The sequence below is a fragment of the Mya arenaria genome, chromosome 8 (genome assembly GCF_026914265.1).
Source record: "Mya arenaria isolate MELC-2E11 chromosome 8, ASM2691426v1".
Classification (NCBI taxonomy): Eukaryota; Metazoa; Mollusca; class Bivalvia; order Myida; family Myidae; genus Mya; species Mya arenaria.
Genome location: NC_069129.1, coordinates 58,802,751 through 58,822,533, shown reverse-complemented (window position 1 = coordinate 58,822,533; position 19,783 = coordinate 58,802,751). Strand labels below are relative to the sequence as shown.

General features: G+C 36.9%; 1 protein-coding gene across 1 annotated transcript; it reads left to right on the top strand.

Annotated features, from left to right (window-relative positions):
* The first annotated feature begins 9,653 nt into the window (after window positions 1–9,653).
* Window positions 9,654–15,384, top strand: LOC128242458 (uncharacterized). Its single transcript, XM_052959617.1, has 7 exons — window positions 9,654–9,837; window positions 10,176–10,418; window positions 11,055–11,178; window positions 13,498–13,731; window positions 13,935–14,101; window positions 14,800–15,030; window positions 15,321–15,384. Exons 1-7 carry the CDS (start codon window positions 9,685–9,687, stop codon window positions 15,363–15,365), a joined length of 1,197 nt encoding a protein of 398 aa, XP_052815577.1. The 5' UTR covers window positions 9,654–9,684; the 3' UTR covers window positions 15,366–15,384.
* The last annotated feature ends 4,399 nt before the right edge of the window (window positions 15,385–19,783 follow it).

The window sequence follows — 19,783 nt, the reverse complement described above, 5'->3', positions numbered from 1 at the left end:
ACTATTACGTACATCATATGCTGCTTTCAAAGTGAGGAGCAGGAGTATGAAGAAGAGTTGATTACTTATAAGGCACTGATAAGGGAACATACACATAATCAAAATACATGAAGGTGACATTTATGATTTAGGAGTCCCATCATGAGTATAAGGGGGCGTTGACGATCAAAGAGAAACTGTTGGAGGACCATAACATAATCAAGCTACATACGGATGACTTTCATGTTTCAGAGTGAGGAAGTGGAGACTATTCAGGGGCATAAGGACGAGTTGAAAACCATTGATGCCTTTATAAAGGAAAATGAGGACCGGAAAACGAACTGCTTCAGCAGAAAAAGGAGGCCTGTGAGAAGGTATAATAAATGTAGAGTAGTTTTTCATCCTTTTGAAAACAAATGACTAGTATACAGACTTTTCGCACTCAAAACTAAGACGGATAACAATATGTTGGGTATATTAAACAACTAAGTCAGCGCCCGGCTGTGCACAGATTGCCGACTTAATAGTTAAGAGGAATAAAAATAAAATTTTGCTTGCAAAAACCTCTTGAATATACATAGTACAATGAAAACTGCAGTGATAAGCCAAACAACTAAATAAAACTTTGTTTAGAGGCACGCGATTAGGGTCCAATGGACAATGAACCAGAAACACTAACGAACACACACCACACACACACACACAAACACCATACAAATACTTCACATGCATCTGAAGAGCTTACCAATAAATGTTGAGATTACTTCCTTGAAACTTTTACTGAAACTCGAAGTTATTCGCACACGGGTCTACCGGGGGCTAACGCTAGTTTATATGACCATAACCTTTATAGACTATGAGGGTAGACATGATTTTGCTCACGCCCTAGGGGAAGTTTTGTAGACCATGATTTTATGATAATGTATCATCTTATTATACTTCTAAGACATGTTCACGTCTTATCGTTTTATGATTTGAAAACAATAGCAGTTTAAAATTCGTTACCAAATATTTTTTCAACTTTTGAACATTCTTTTAATTTGTAAGTTACTACCACTAAATAATAGATAAAACTTCAGACAGTCATGATAGTAAATGATGTCTATTTTGGCTATACAATAGTACTTGTTTATGGCACAAAAGCAAACTGCAAACACATTTTGAAAGACAATTACATTTTCTGATAAGTGTGCATGTAGAACACTTAATTTTAAAAATACGTTATGAGCACTTTTAAAGTAAAGAGAACTAGATTTAATGACTTAAAACATTTCCCATCACAAATCCTTTTCTGTTATGCAAGTTTTAATTGCAAAAACATGAGCGACCCTACAATTTCAAGATATATGACAAAGTTTCTGGAAATTAAATAAAATACTTTACTCCAAAATACAAAAACATGACTTTCGACTAGATAACACAACACTCCTAAATTGCAGTTAACCTAATCATTGTTAAAAAGAATATCATTAACCATACAACATTACTATTATAATGTTGTTGTTGTTTTGTTGTTGTTGTTTTTGTTGTTCAATAAAAATGGAAAACACAGACCTAAAATGTGCTATAGACACAGAGTTAGACTGAAAAAAACATTGTTCCTTTACTTGTAGTTCTCTTACATTACATTAAAACATTTTGACATATGTTAACATAATGTGTCATATATGTAGCAAAATGCATAACTGATGCATCCTACCATTTAAGCAATGAATTGCGAGATTGAGCGCATTTGGGCTGGTCAAAGTGTGTGTAGTCCGAAGTATCTGATAGCACTCACCAATTATTTAAGACTTTTGCATTTTCAGCAAATAAGTACACGGTTATAATCTTGTTATTAGTAAATATTTTTTTCAATGAATGTATTCTTCAGTAAGTCACTCAAAATTTATGTTTTTTATACATGGGTATGTATTGATTTTGAATAAGTGTGTCTGTTTTGACTGTTTTAATGTATCTTGAAGAATTGTCAAATCTCTCGACAAGGGCAAGATCGTCAGAGATGTTGGGCATGTATTTATCTTAACAATTTAAAAACACGTTTTCAGGTAAAGGTGCATAGTTGGTAATTAATTGACGGGAATCTTGCAATAGATTTTGGAAGTGCCATAGGATTATTATTGCTAAAATTTATTATATTGTATTGTCTATCCATGATGCTCTGTTCCTCAACCAGGACATCAAGACATTCAGTTCCACCTAATACATATTTCATTAAAGCTTCTGAAATTTCAATAGTACATGTATCAAAATCAGATGATATCCGGAATTTAGGAATTTTCTATCAGTTGCCACGGTAAATTATTTTCTACATATATAACATGAGCATCATTATCTTAGAAAATTGAGAGCTAAGACAGTCGCAGGTGAAAGGTGTATTCACAGATATGTCGTTATCTGAAACATCTTTATTATGATTGAAAATTAAACTGCGAATTGGCGTTTAATATTGTTAACATATTGCAGGAAAATACAGAAGGAAAGTTTCATGAAATGCCTTTTTCGAGCATTTATTTTATCAATGGATGGCCGCAAGTAATATAACGCTATTAATTAGGTGAGTTCATATTGGCCAAGTTATAGTTTTTTTTGTCCGAGGTATGCTGTATTTGCATGAGCCTAAAGGGTGAAAGGTCAAATCACCAAATAAACAAGTGTGTTATTAATTAACTATTCCGTATGCTGCGACATTTTGGTAGAAACATGTTAATACCTTATCTTAAGTTATTTCTTAAGCATATATTATATCCCTTTTTTCATACATGGTTTGTGCTTTTACACACGGGATTTGGCTCATTTTGAATGCATCCTTTATTGTGACATTGCACAGACTATTGAATAAAGCCAATTGCGCTGTACAGTTTTAGGAAGCATATCTTATCGTGATTATTTCATAGTCGTTTGCCAAAAGTTCAGAATTGTTTCTTCGTTGTCCATTTTGTCCATTTCCAAAAACATAGTTGCATAAAATCCAGTAATAGGTTAAATTCATCTATAATATCTTACAAATTTAAAGTATTTAATAGGCTAGAAGTTTCAAAGATGTCTTAAACAAGGCACACAATTTTCAAAAAAGTCCGTAAATCGGAAAACAAAATGGTTGCCGTTTAAAATTATAAACATCATTCTCACAATATTAGGGCGAGTGTCAACAGCCAGTGGAAATGGTCCGTTCATCTAATTCCGTATTATGCGAGTTACGTAGCCAGTCAAAACGCCAGAAACTCGTTTAAGCCGTCTTTGGACGATATTTGGCGGCGTGTTTTGGCATATATTGTCGTTGATTGACAAGTATTAGTGCTACAATACGTATACGTTAATTAATAATAGTTTGTATATTCGTGAACAATGTAAGAACATCAATGCACTGGGCCTGCTTTGAGTATATTAATCATACAATAAGAGTTGTATAGTCAGACATGATTTTTATAAATAGTGTTTGTTCTTCGTCTGCTTTGTTCGTCTTGATACAGATTAATGCAACCGGAAAATATATTCCTAAAATACCTAAATATATATTAAATATACAGGTACAATATAAATGTCTCCGCAGAAACAAGAACAGTTGGTATTTGTTTGCATAATAACGGACCTTTTATCCCCAGAAATCTACCCTGGAGAAAAGAATTTCCAAAGAGAGGAATAAGATAGTCGCCATCTGCGCCCTGGCTAGGAACGACTTCTCTAGCTCACGTATCAAACGAGACTTCAAAGATGGTTTAGGAGTAGGCTAAATTATGTTTTTCTGACTGTTTAATGTTAAATAATTGGTGTAGAAAAATGTTAAACATGTGTCATTGTGTTAAAGATGAATCACTAACTCATTTTGTAAGAAAAAATATATACAGTATTCGGAACTTTAAGCCAAAATGCGTGTAATAAAGTGGTCAATGTTTATTAAAAAATCTTCTATTAACCAATCAAATCGTTTAAATGTCAAAATTAGCTTAACAGTAACCTGTGGACAACAATTTAAAATTATATTTGGCTGCTTATTAAATGGTGATAAGTTGAGACATGAAATAATTTTTAAGAAGATTTATAATTGTGACATAATTTGTCATCATTGAATCAAAAGTTGTCAACATTTTGACCATGTAATGTTTTTGTTTATGGTTGTTTATCCATTCTTGGGACCCCAAATTGGTCGTGCATGAGGTCACAAAACACCTAGTTTAATTCCTAAACCCCTGACATACTTCAGATTAAAGTTTCCATGTTTATAAATAGTGCTATCAGGTAGCTGGGTAATGATACGCCTGAACGTGTTTTATTTGCTTTCGTCTTCACATGAAATCCCATATCTAAACGGTAACAAGTAAAATGAGCCTTCGTTGACTACATTGTGGATATATTAGAGCGTTTTTCACTCATATCGCACGCTTTTTTTAACCGTGTCATTTAAAGCATAGAACAAAACACTTTATGTAAAATCTCAGTAACACTAGTAATATATGCCTTAACTATTACATCATTGGAAGAGTAAAAACATATATTAAAGTTAATCTATAACTTTATCAACCCTTCTATCTACCCTATTCAGGAGATGAAGCGTCGTGCAAGGATGTTGGACACTGTAGACCACGAGGAGGAAGAAGACCTACATTATGATGACAGTAACGACTATGTTGGGGACACTGGCAGCACTACTGACAACCTACGGGTCTTCTGCTGCAGCTCCACTGAGTATCAGAAGATGAAAAACCCGCCCGCCAATGATGGGCCTCCGCAGGTGGGTAACATGCTGAATATGCAACGTTTATCGATAATAAATATATATAGTATATGAAACTTTGGTAACTAGCTCTACAAATTCTTCTGAATAAAAGATAACATAGGCAGACAATTAGATTAAAACATAAAAAATGACTTTTAATTGTACTTTGCACTTTTGTCGTAGTAAAGAAGCGAAAAAAACCACAACAAATTGGATCATACACTTTCATCTAATAGTCCTGACTTCCAGGTGTTCAGTAACTTGAAGGACACCCAGATTCCTGCCCTGCGAAACTACGTACACGAGATAACGAACCTCCGGCAGCGTCGAGCCTTGGACAGGCTCATTCACAACCTGGGAGGACTCGTGTTTGACATGAACATCTACGCCTCTGAGAGGTTAAACACGGTAAGGCAGATACATGTTTGACATGCATTTCTCCCACCTCAGTAAAGTAGATCAGATAATTTAACCATGCTATAAATTCTTATCTTGCCCACGGGCGAAGATAAAATGCCCTTTTTTATGATCGCCACATTGTAATTATCTCCCTTGTTGAAGACTGTCGTATGTAGCATCATGGAAACCTTGTCTTGTGGCAATATTTAGATAGCGAATTAATTATTTCTCTCTTCAAATGTCATCATGAAACAGTTTTCACGCACCTTTTAAGAGATAATGCTTCACTCTCCTTAAAACCATTAAACGACCGATTGGACTTTTAACATAAAATGAATCACTGCGCGCAAATCATGACAACCACGAATTTTCGCATATACATACGCAATTATTTTTATTTAGCACAAAGGAGTTCCAGCAAAAAATACAGTTTTACTTATTTTTGTTTAACTCAGGTAGGAGACAAAGAATCTACCATAGCCGCTCGTGTAAGATCGGTTCATCCCGACCCTCACGCAGGGTGTTTTGCGGAAACTCGATAAACCTCGTTTCCGCAAAACACCCTACGCTCGGGTCGGAATGCAACTATCTTTCACTCTCGGCCATGGAAGATACTTATAATCTACACCTCCGAGCGGGAATTACGGTAAGACAGACTCGTGTTTTACAGGAACATCTACGTCACCATGGTGGTGAGGTAAAGCAGGATATTGTGCGACAAGATTATTTATAATTCGGAACTGGTGAGTACAGTGGGGTAGAGTTGTGCTTGGCATGCAAATCTTCACGCCGGAAGGGGGAAATACGGTAAGACAGGCCCGTTTTGTCAATAATAATTATCTTCCCCATGATGGAGGGAAACACGGTTAAGAAGGAGGGAAATAAGCTTAGTCAGGCTCATGTTTTACCTTACTCTACAATTTGGAAGAGAGAAGTACGAGAAGACAGGCTTGGGTTCGAAATAAAAATATACACCTCGTAAAGGGTGAAAAACGGTCCGGCAGGTTCGCTTTGACATAATCATCTACGTATTGTAGGAGTAGGAATACGATAAAGCGTGCTCGTGATTGACATATTTAATAAACTTTGCAGGAGGGAAATACGGTAAGGCAATCTTGTGTTTAACCTTAATATCTGTACGGAAAAAAACGTAAAAAAGGCTCATGTTCGAAATGCACATATACAACACCACGAAGGGGGAACACGGTAAGGTGGGCTCATGTTTAACATGCACGACTACATCACGAAGGGGGAAACACGGTAAGGCGGTCTAGTGTTTGACATGCACGACTACATCACGAAAGGGGGAACACGGTTAGGCAGGCTCGTTTTTATCATATATGATTACACCATAAAGGGAGAAACACGGTAAGGCGGAGTTGTGTTTAACATGCATGACTACACCTCGAATGGAGAAAAACGGCATGGCGGGCTCATGTTTAACATGCATGACTACACCACGAAGGGGGGGGGGGACACGGTAAGGCGGACTCGTGTTTGACATGCACAACTACACCACAAAGGGGGGACACGGTAAGGCGGATTCGTGTTTGTCATGCTTTACTCCACAACGAAGAGAGAAACACTGTAAGGTGTCTTCGTATCTAACATGCACAACTACACCACGAAGGGGGAACACAGTAAGGCGGGCGTGTGTTTTGCATGCACAACTACACCACGTAGGGAGAACACGGTAACGCGTGCTGGTGTTTGACATGCACAACTACACAACGAAGGGGGAACACGGTAAGGCGGGCTTCTGTTTTACATGCACGACTACACCACGAAGGGGATAACACGGTCAGGCGGGCTTGAGTTTAACATGCACAACTACACCACGAGGGGGATACCGATAAGGCGAGCTCATATTTAAAATGCACGACTACACCACGAAGGGGGAAACATGGTAAGGCAGGCTCATGTTTAACATGCACAACTACACCATGAAGGGAGAAGACGGTACGGTCAGGCGGTCTAGTACTGTTTAACTTTCACAACTACATCACGAAAGGGGGACACGGTTATGCGGACTCGTGTTTAACATGCACAACTACACCACGAAGGGGGAAACACGGTTAGGCAGGCTCGTGTTTTGCATGCACAAGTACAACACAACACGAAGCAGAAAATTCGTCAAGGCGGGCAAGTGTTTTCCATGCACAACTACACAACGAAAGGTGGAACACGATAAGGCGGGCTCATGTTAAACATGCACAACTACACCTTGGAGGGGGAACAACGGTAAGGCGGACTCGTTTTAGACTAGCATATTTACACATCATGGATGGGAAATGGTAAAGCAGGATGATATAAAACGTTGCAAGTAGTACATCTACACCTCAGACGATTAAAACGGCAAAGCGGGCTCATTTTCGACATGCACATCAACACGTGCCAGTGTTAAAAACGGTAAGAAGGGCTAATGTTCGGCATGCACATCAACACATCCTAGGGTAAAAACGATAGTTCAGACTCGCTTTTGACATAAATAGTTCCACATCGGAGCGGGTAAATACGGTAAGGCAGTCTCGTTTTTAACATGCACACATACATTTCGTAGGATATAAAACGGTTGTGCGGACTCGTGTATGACATGTTTATCCATCCATCCAAGGGTAAAATACGACAATGCAGGCTCAAGTTCTAAATGCCCATCTTATACATCTGAGTGTAAACTCTGGTAAGGCTGAGTGACTAGTGTTCGTTATGCAACCCCTAACACCCGAGGATTAAAAACGGCAAGGCGGGCTCATATGCGCCTTGCATATCTAAATCTCCGAGGCTAAAAACGGCAAAGCCGGCCCATGTTCGACATGCACATCAACATTTCCGAGGGTTAACACGGTCAGTCGGGCTGATGTTCTGCATGAACATCTACATCTCCGAGGGTTAAAAACGGTACGACGTGCTCATGTTCCACATTCGCATCCGCATTCGCGGTAAAATGGTAAGGCTGGCTCTTGTTCGACATGCTTATCTTCACGTCCTAGGGGTTTAAAAACGGTAAGGTTGGCTCATGTTCGACATGCACACCTACACCTCTGAAGGTTGGGAACCGTAAGGCGGGCTTATGTTCGACATGCGCATTTACACCTCCGAGGGTTAAAAGCGAATTTTACCACTATCTGCACAGACCAAACAGCATTATAAATCATAGAGTTTTGTCCGTTTTACACTAAGATATCATTGGAAGTCCAGTTTGAAATGTTGAATATATGCAACTGTAAAACACAAAACCTTAAAAGTATGTTTTTTGGTTGAACGATGTCTTTCTCCAGATTGTAAGAGGCAAGGAAGATGCCGGAAATGCCATCGAAAATGAGCTAAAGATGCTGGCCACCAACCTGGGTCCCGTGTTACACAAGTTGTCTGCCGACATAAACGGAATATTTGATGGTAGTGTAAGACCAAAGATAGAGAAGGGAGCGTCTAGTGCCTCTGCAGAGGCTAACAGTACATGTGCCAAGTGGGGTGCGCCAGTATGTAATTACTTTGTCGAGTGATACTCAAGAAGATTCATATAAAAATGTGAAACAGCAGTTGTTTCAGTCTGATATAGATGAAAAGAAAAATGTTGAAAATAATGAGATCATGGACAAATAAAATTTAAATTGAATAGTTCTGAATTCAGTCATCTTAAACTTAAGACAACGAAGACATTAATGATTTTAACAAAAGGGTTACAAACAAATTTGTTTTCAGTCTATTCTAGATAGATCAAAGAACAGGCGTGAAGGAGGTCTTAGATGTCCAACCTACAAAGCCACCACACGTCGGAATGGGGTGTATACCTCACCCACATTTGGACCAGTTGATTTTAACGAGGACCTTGCTGCACCTATGTATCGGAGCATGGCCATTGTCTGGGATACAGCATTTAGGTTGGTGTTTACAAAGACTTTGAAATGTTTCTTACTTGCCGACACTGGCAGTGACTTTCTTAATAATGTACCATTTATAACCGTACTTTGAATTAAATTTGTTTTACATTCTTGTTGACAAGGGTTGTGCGAGAGTGTTGTCTTGTGTTGTGGGTGAAACAGGAGAACCCGGTAAAAGCCTACTTGTCGGACTTGCGTTAACACTAACCAATATATATTTGCGCCATGGCCGAATGATGTTTAAGTGTGTTACCAATTTTAATGCCAATTTAATCACACTGTTAAAGTCATGAGAGAAAAGCCAAGAGAGAGGTTCATTGGAATATGAATGGTTTTCGAGCAATAGCCGACACGTGTACACGTTTTGCAAGAGACAATGCACATATGTATAGCAATGCCTATCACGCTGAATGTTATAATTGACAAGTTTATAAGGGAAAAATGGCGTTTGTTCCAAAGCACTCCCGTCTGAATAAATAGTTCACTGCTTACATTAAGGTTTATGTTCATACAACACAGTATTTCAGAATTTGTACTGAGCAAGTTAAGAGAGTATTGTACAAGCTCTTTATAACAATTGCATAACGCACCGATAATTGGGTATACAGTTAAACAATGTCAACCTGAAATTCAAAACTGTAATTCTTTCATTTTCATTATATGTTTTTACATTTTGTAACATGAGAATATATTACATTCTCCATTGGGATGCTGTCGTTGGTGATGGAGGGACTGAAGACAGACATCGTGACCCGTTTAGATGTCTTCACTGGCAAGCTACCGATGCAGCCCGAGTTACGTAGAATTTCCGCCATCCTGACTCGCCTCGCTTCGCACATCATTTGCTCTGCAAAGAACAAGGTAGGTTGGCATTAATTGTCTCCCAAAGTTTATTTAAGATAAGGATAACGCTTTTTAAGATTTAAACAGCCTTATGCGATACTGCCAGAAAGCACGGTAACATAGCTAAAACTTGCTTGCTACCTTGTCCTAATAAACCAACAATATCAATAGTTATCAGACTTAGAAACATGTAACAATTAATAAGTTAACAGTTATGGTTTTGACGTAGTATATTAAACTCACAAGTTTACTCACTACTAGTTTTTTATACTTGTTCAGTGCCTTGAAGCGCTCCAAGCCGATCTGAAATTTTCACCTTAAGGTTTACTTTCCCTTAACCATCCCTGCATTTTTAGCTGACGGATATGGTAAGCAACCTGAAAGATCTTGTCATGACTCGGCAGCGGGACATTTCCCGCATTGTGACGCCCCACATCCAGACAACAATGCTTGGCGAGTATGAGCAGTGTGCAGCTGACTCCGGCAAGGGGGTGTTTGTCCGCATGAAGGGGTACATGGCCCAGGGTATCGACAACAAGCGGGGCCTAATGTTTGACGAGGCAAACCAGATGCTGATGAAACAACTGGTGAAACTGCGGGTAAACATTGCCGTACCGTCATTCTTAATTGTCTGAAAAGTAATTAATAGTGGTATTATTGAAGCTCTAGATAGGTTATCAATCTCTTGAGAGGGACACGGCAAATAAACGAGAAGCATGCATGGATGAAAGCAAAGACGTACAAGCATGAAATGTCACTGCAATTTAACATGTAATTGTAATGAATATTGAGTTAGGAAGTTTTTTTTCGAACGGCTTTTGTTTACTTTTTAACAATTCGTCTAGCTAAATGATCATCAAGGCTCCTGACTCTGACATAGGTGGAAGTATGGGCCAGTGGTGATGGTGATTGCCCCTTCTATTTCTTTTCTTATGACTTTAACCGTGTAATTGTTTTGGCATTATAATAGGTAACACAATAAAACATCATTCGGCTTGGGCGTTTGTGAATTTTGTTTGTGGTCACCAAGCTGAACTAATGGGGCTCACCGAGCTCTCCGGTTCTCCCAACAACACAAAACCACATTCTCGCGGAACGTCGTGCTAACTAGAGTAACGTAGCATAAGTTTAAGTAACTCTCCTCACAATCATTGTATATCAAATAAAGTTAAAGCTAAATCTTATGAAAACAAATATTGCATTTCTATGTTGTTTACGTTGTATTTTTGTTCCAGGCGGAACTAGTTCAACTTGTTAAGGGTGTTACAGACAGCCTCATCACAGACTTGAGGCGGGGTTTCGAACCCCTTTGGAAGGCCACATCTAAGTCATTGGCGGCGCGACAGGCATTTGCAAAAGGTGAGAATATTCTGCGTTTTAGTAATGAACAAACACAAATTGTTATGCACAGATAGAGTGTAAGTTCTGGCAAAAGGACGCCGTAAAATAACCACGGGATCAGCCCTCTCTTTTGCATTAGCAAGGTATGCATAACACTGGTGCCTAAAAGACTTACCTGTTACTTTGAAATAATATACTCGTCGACGAACAAAATGGGTATAGGAAAGACGGCTCGTGTGAGAACCACATTTTCATCCTTAAAGCTGCACTCTTACAGATTGAACGTTTTGACAACTTTTTTTATAATTTGTCTTGGAACTAGCCATTTTTGTGAAAATCTATGGAACCCAGTAATATAAGACGACTGACAAAATATAGATTGCAGATATTTATATTTAAGTTCAAAATATTATGTTAAATGCATTTTCCGTAAACCTTTGGTAACTGTTTAAGCCGTTAAATATTAATTTCCGAACAGAAATATGAAAATCTACGATCCGATTTTTGTCAGCAATCTTATATCATTGGTTTGCAGATATTCAGGCAAACAAATGCATTACTAAGACAAAAAATACAAAAAGTTGTAAAAATAGTATATCTGTGAGAGAACAGCTTTAACAGCATCATCAAGAATAACGTCAATGTGCTCACCGCCTTTATCGACCTTAAGAAGGCCTTTGTGTCTGTGAACAGGGACTTGATGCTCTACAAACTATTTCTTCTGGGTGTCGACGGTAACAATATAACAGCAATTATAATCACACGGTGTCCACCATTTAATTTAACAACAAGTTGACAGAATTGTTTGACTGCAAGCATGGAGTAGCTCAAGGAAATAATGTGTCGCTGAAAATTTATGCCACATTTGTTTATGACCTCGCCACTGGAATCAATAACCCTGCAATTGGTGTGGAAGTTTGTGATCATTCTGTGTCCATATTACTATGATGATGATACATTGCTAATTGTCAACTCAGACAATGACTTACAGACCATGCTTAATATTCTTAACGTCAAGATATGGTGAGTCCTCATTAACACTTGTAAATCTTAATGCATGCAATACCGGCGTCCACGTTCGAGACAAACAGACTTTCGTGTCCAGATCGGTGAGAACATGCTCGGGAAAGTTTCTGAATGAAGATTTCTTAGGGAAATCCTCACAGACATAGGTTACTTTGTATCTCACGCTGAAGCGCTTAGCCACAGAGCAGGAAGAGCCCTATGTATCCTTATTTTCAAAATACATACCCTTAAAGACTTCGGCTTTAAATCATATGAAAAGTTATTCAACAGTTGTATTATACGAATAATAGATTATTGCTCAAGTATTTGGGGATTTAAATATTATCAAGCCAGTGATAATGTTCAACACAGAGCAATTCGATACTTCTATGGTGTACATTGTTTCGCTCCTACTGCTGCCATTTCCGGTCACATCGGATGGCTCCCAGCACAGTCGCGTAGAAAGTTAAATCCGATCTGTTTTGAGAATAGCCTCATAATTATGGACAGCAGTAGAATTACATACAAAACGGTTGTTTGGAATTGAATATTGAACAATTGGTGCAATGCGGTAAAATCGAACATTAATTAACTTCAGTTATCCATTCACTGCAACTCCAAATGTAGGAAAATTCTTAGTATAAGCGTTTGCTTTTAGGAGAAGTAGGATATATAGATATGTTTAAAATTAGAATAAATACCACACATTTACCATGTTGTATCTGATATGCTTATTGTATGGCAATATTTATGCAAAAAGGTACAGAAATGCCATATTTACGTATCGACTTTATTATATATAATGATGGTGATTCTAATTGTACATATATAGCTAACTTCGCATAACGGTGACATATAGGTGATCTCCTTTTGTCTTTATAAATCCATTTACTCATGTATATAACACATTTCACGATAATAAACAATTTACTTACTTACTTACTTAAGTAACTTACTTACTTACTTACTTACTTACTTACTTACTTACTTACTTACTTAAGTAACTTACTTACTTACTTACTTACTTACTTACTTACTTACTTACTTACTTACTTACTTACTTACTTACTTACTTACTTACTTACTTAAGTAACTTACTTACTTACTTACTTACTTACTTACTTACTTACTTACTTACTTACTTACTTACTTACTTACTTACTTACTTACTTACTTACTTACTTACTTACTTATTAGTTGAACTTTTAGACAAGAAGTGTATTCAGTGCAAAATATATGTATTACATATACATGTACACTGCATTGTTGATTTGAATATTTAGCTTTAAATGATTCAAATAAATAGCTAGGTTTTAACATGTTCTATTTCAGATCTTGATGAGTTCAAAAACAAAATGCGAGTCATTTACCGAGAAGCTGGTATTCAGAACACAGAGGAGGGGCCCCTAACCCTTGCCCCCACACAGAGACACCCTGCTGGTGCTGCTCAGGGGTCCGAAAGTGTTACCGCTGTTGCTATGGTACAGGGGTATTCCACGGTTGCTAGGCAACCTGAGAGGCAGTCATACACGAATACAATTCACAAGAAGAAAGACACTTCGTGTGGTAAAACGTTTGTCGTTTATACGAAGAAAAAAGAGATATTGGATATGTGTGTTGATTTTGAGAATAAAATAGTTTGAAACGATATGGATTGTCATTGCTTAAATGATTTTCATTTCTTCATTTCAATATTATAAGTACATATTTTGTTTCGCTAGAACATTTTTTTTATATTTAAATAATATTGCATTTGATCTTTTTTCCAGACACAGCAAACTCTGAGACATTTGGACAACAGACTATGAATGACATTTATCAGCATCCTCTGGAGGACAGCCCCTTGGAGGTTGTGAAATCTATCCCAGCAGCCGTGTCACTACTACCTAAGACCAAACCGGACGACATAGCTCCGTTTTCTGAACCACCAGCAAAGGTAATACATATAATCACACCTGATCAGTCATGTAATCCAGTACACATAGGGGACAGATTTCGTGTAGACCAGAACACTGGACAAATGACTGTATTGAATCAGGTAACAAACATTGTAAATGGGCCTGGCAGGCTCTGCAAGCTCTGATATGATTATGATTACTCAGGTGTATGGAACAGCACCAGATGCAATGTCAACCAGTCCTGTTGTAAATAGACCAAAACCTGGTGTAAATAGCATACAGCAACAGAATAATAGTAATCCTGGTAAACAGAAGTATGGTGTCATACACAAGCTTCCAAATGAACCACAGATCATTGTGCCCTGCAGTGTGGGGACTGGTAACACAGGTTCAATTTATGCACACATTGCCCCTTTAAAAGATAAGACAAAGATGATGCTTAACACGACTGGCACAACTACTACTACTGGTGCACACAGTATGGGACTGTTGTTCTAAACTGTGTTAAAGTGAATAATGTGATTAACGTCATTATTGTTTTTCAAATGTAATTTTTTTTATTATATGCTAATATAATAATAAATACAACAAATACAGCTGAAACAGTTGTCTCACATCTTGTTAGAAATACAATACATCGCACCCATATCCATTAAAATACCAGAACAGTAAAATTAACAAAGATGACGTTATCAACGTTGCTCACTTTAACAAAGGTACCAATCCTTCATTACAGAAGTCAAAACGAGAAAAACCTCAGAGAACTTACAACCAGGCTAGGCACATTGCCGGCATGCAGACTTCTAGCCAACAAGTATCAAGCCTTTCCTCGACTAGGACAATCCGATCTACAATGAGGAACTCCAGCAAACATGCCCGGAGTGGACAGAAAGGCAAGGGGTCAGGAAAGGGAAAAGGAAAGATGAGGAGCCTGTTGCTCTCCGAGACGAACACGCTCAAACAAACTGTAAGTGTAAAAACAGAACCACCAGATACTGGATACTCCGTCACACTCAAAGAGCAAGTAAGTCTCGTAAGTGAATTCAGTTGAAAATATTAGATACAATTATTAAACGTTCCAAGAGCTTTAACAGGTTATTCACATTCAAGCATAGTCCTTTGGTGGACATGGCTTGATAGCTGGGTTGAAAAAATAGACTTCTTATGAAATTATTTAAAACTGCATACTAAAACATGAGGTTTAAGATATTGGAAAAGAAAACAAAACGCTACAATCTTTTTTTGGCATTCTTTCAGTTTGAGATAGAGTTGTCAGATGACGAAGAAGAAACAAAACTATGACGCACAACATGAATACGACCCGTGACGTGTCACAAAATTTATGGAAAAGACTGAAGTATATGTGTGATGTGATACAACATACCCGATTGATATTGGGCTGCTGCTTACAGTGTGGACATACCACGTGTGTTGTGACGCCACATTTGGTTACTGCAGGAAGCAAAATACCTCTCGATTAAGATAGTTTTATCACTGTTCGTTATTTCATATGAATTTGTACAAAACATAGCACAGGCTAAGGAAAGAAATGTTCCATATACTCGGTTACTGATCGATATGTTGAACAATTTTATTGTGATTTTTATTTGTCATCTATTTGTCTATTAATTTCTGTAAAAAATAACCGATGCTCATATCTACTGTCTTTGCAAATATTTAATAGAAAACGTGTTTTAATCAAGCTCATGGCAAGAAGGAGAGAGTTTGACCGTTGTGCCTCCGAAAAATGCTTTCTTTCTATAACCAAATTGTTTTTGTTTTTTTAAGAACATAATATGAGCCTCCTTGGTAGGTATAAATAGACCCGGTGGATAGAATATGCAATCCGAGACTTTCATTTTCAAGGCAATCATGGTGAATATAAATATAAACATACTTTTACACCAGCAACGTAATTTGCTTTTCGCTATAACAAACGATATCTTATACATTATGAACATTTGACCGTTATTTTTGAAAAATAAATGCTTAACATATTACTTAGTAACCGAGTATAGCGTGTATTTTTCCCTTAGCCTGCGCCATGTTTAGTAAAATTTGATACGAAAATAATGAACTTACAGCGGTTATACTATCTGAATCGAGAGTAATTTTGCTTCCTGTAATAAACAAGTGTAACGTCACAAACCACGTGGTATATTCACACTGTGTGTACGAACTTAAGACGGTCTTGTTCATGGTAAATCTGTTGCAAGCGCCTGGTGGTTGGACAATCCTTTACAATTGAAGGCATGCCCAGCAGAAGTAGTTCTTGAAAATATGATTTCGTAGCTTGCTGTTGATTTCACAAATTGCTTAATGCAGTATATCTTTAGTGATCTTAATATGTTGCTGTCAATGTTATGATGTAGATAAGAGTAAGAAATGTTTTTTTCTAGTGTTTATTACCATTTTATTTTAAGTGTGCTTTTATCACTATATTTTTTTTGGATTTTAAGGAGGATGCTTTTTATGTTTTCTTTGAAAAGAAAAATAATGAATGCACATGTGATTTAACCCATTTCTTACAACTGAATGAATGTGAAAACTTGGAATGCACAAGTGATTTATCCCACTTCTTACAATTGAATGAATGTGACCACTTGGAATGCACATGTGATTTAACCCACTTCTTACAATTGAATGAATGTGAACACTTGGAATGCACATGTGATTTATCCCACATCTTACAATTGAATGAATGTGAACAATTGGAATGCACATGTGATTTAACCCACTTCTTACAATTGAATGAATGTGAACACTTGGAAAGCAGACATGCCCTTCTTAATTTAGTTTCATTGTCCCAATGATTTTATGTCCAATGATATATCAATTGTCAAACATGTGCACTAATTTTTTGCTGATATTGTTCAACTAGTATGTTTTATTACAATTGTTATTATGCTTCTAATTGGATGTTGAATAGTTTTAGTTCCGCTTTAGTTTCAGCATATAATGAAATCACGCGATTAATTTCCAGTTAAATCAGTTCTATCATTCTTCAGAAGTAATGCTTTGAACTGTTAAAAATATTAGTTAGGTTGTAATTCACCACAGTTTGGTTATTGTTCAAGATTTAATTGTTGTTTATTTCGTTCATAAATCATTACTTATTATGTGGTCTTAATTTGGTATAGATTGTTGCTGCTTTTCCAAATATAATTGTGCAATTTTGTGTTGTATATTAAACTTTTACCTGCCAAATACAAAAGCGCTTCGATAGATTTATTATTATTTGCTGTAAATTGTTTTATTATATAAATAAAGGCGTTGCGTTTTGCACATGTAGCTTACATAGCAAGTGCCATTTTGGTTAAGAAAGCAAATTTGAGTATACAATAACTTATTTGAATCAATCTGTTTACTAATAAAACTGTTTAGAAATTCATTCCGCAGAATTTCAAAAATATATACACATGTATATACATTCGCAGTTTAATATTAAATTATAAAGACGTTAAACATGACGACATATATGTGAGTATATCGTACTCCTGCGACTTGTTGATTGATATTGCTACAATAAATTTGGTCATATTATTTATGAAGATTTTAGGTTTGTTGAATATATCTGATATCAAGTTTGATACTTCATTGATAGAATATAGAGTTTTATAATAAGTATTTTTCTTCCAACATATATTGTTGAAGTGGCGTGTATTGATCAATTCAGACAAAACCAAGAGAATCTATTTCCGAAAGGGGCGGACATCTGCGACATCACACGAATTGGTAATACATTGTTAAAAGTTGTTGACACTTACAGATACATGGGGTCATCTTTCAATCTAAAGGCGATTTCACAAACAACGCGGACACATTGGCGAAGGGCGCCAGAAGAGCCTGTGGAAGCATTATTCATAGCATTATTCATACTTTTGTGATGTTATAATGTTTGTGTATGCTCATGATTGTATATAGCGCATGTCACGTCAATACATATATACTCACTTATTTACTTATATTACAACTATCCCTTAATAAACTACAGATATCTAATCATTACACAGAAAGTTTGTTTTTGTCCCAGCACACAACGCTGCTAATGGTATTGTTACTGTCTGTCGAGCAGACTTTGTAAATGCTCCCATTCATGAATAACAATGTACTTGTATTTACATTCAATTTAACAAGTTATGGTTTTTAATTTGTTTCACTGCGATTAAAACGCGGGTTAATACTATGGTAACCGATACTAAGAGAACCCTGAAATAAACCTATTCTGGCCCATCAAAAATAATTTGGACTTCTTTTTTAGATCTTCAGCTTGAAATTACAGATGGGAAATAGCAGGACAAGCGGGATGATTATAACTTAATAAATCCACACGCAATACATGTCGCAAAACACGGTAGTCCGTAGTCCACTCCAGTGCAAATGCGGCCTCTTGTGACGTCACATCATAACAAGTATCGTAGCGCGATGTTTAAATGACATCATAAAACGAAATTGTGCGTCGTTAAAATGGCATTTATCATGAAAACATGTGGCTTTTAAGTGATCTTGCCAGTAATGTATATCATGAAAAAGGATAATTAGTACTGCGTTGTGATCAGGAATCTCGTATTCGACTCTCTAATTTTTGAAGAGTTTGATTTCACTCGGCTTAATTTTTTATAGCGCCTCGTGAAATCAGAATCTGCAAAATCCACTCGAGTCGATAACAACCTACCGGATCAGAACGCAGTACTAATAAGCCTATTTTATTCGCTAGACTATTTCCGAACGTGTGTGATCATTTTCCAGTAGTAAATTACTGACAGCTTAACAGCTAATACAAGGATTGAGATATCACAAATTGAGGAAAACATTTTCAAAGTAATTCATTCAGCATTACGAAAAAACAAAGTAAGTACAATTACAGATTCAAATCTCCGATCATTTATAGTATTTTATATCTTGATTGCTATTGAGATTTTCTGAAAAAGTTTTTAGATTTAATTTTTAAATTCTTCCTCATGTTAGACTTGCTGATCAGCATTATATGCTTTATTTTTACATTGGTTAAAGCTGGCTCAGATAAGGCTTATATTTTTATTTATTGATATACAGTCCAGACTCGCTATGTCGACGTCGGATATGTCGACTTTACGGTTGTGTCGACTTTTTTTTCCGGTCCCGAATTTATTCCTTCTTATTCTATATAAAATAAATCTGTTTTTCGACATTTCGACCTCATTTTTCAGTCCCTGTGGTCGAATTTCACACATTTCCTATGTTCTCTATGTTAAACTGTAGATCGGGTCGTAGGTGTGAAAATATTCATAACGGTTTGCGGCATGTTGCAAAATACCGTGCGTGTCAATATAACAAATTGTCATAATTGAAGGATACAAAAATGTAAATGGTAAGTGCGATTAATTAAAGTTGTTTGTTTATGTTTTTTATTAAAGAGACATTTATTGCTCAAGCTCTTATTGGTATTGTATAAAACATGAACATTTTATTGATTTGATAACAATCCCGAATGGGCACAGAAAGAATAACTTCAAAATGTCAAATGTTAGTTCCACTGCTCTGGTCAACCAATTCAGAGAAGGACCCGGTATAAAATCCGGGGCGATATCTGGATCGGCCATTAGGAGTAAGGGTTCTAAAAGAAAATTGTCATCGAAATCTTATAACGAGAAGTACCAAGCCATCATCGAAGTCGAGAAGGGTATGAAGACAAAGAAGCAGACAGCGGCAAATACGGCGTCCCCTCAAACACACTATCA

Bases quoted from the DNA above. Each gene is read 5' to 3' on its own strand.
- LOC128242458 (XM_052959617.1), top strand. From the start codon at position 9,685: ATGCTGTCGTTGGTGATGGAGGGACTGAAGACAGACATCGTGACCCGT. The intron at 10,419-11,054 runs GTAAACATTGCC...TTTTTGTTCCAG, and splicing joins AACAACTGGTGAAACTGCGG to GCGGAACTAGTTCAACTTGT. The intron at 11,179-13,497 runs GTGAGAATATTC...GTTCTATTTCAG, and splicing joins GCGACAGGCATTTGCAAAAG to ATCTTGATGAGTTCAAAAAC.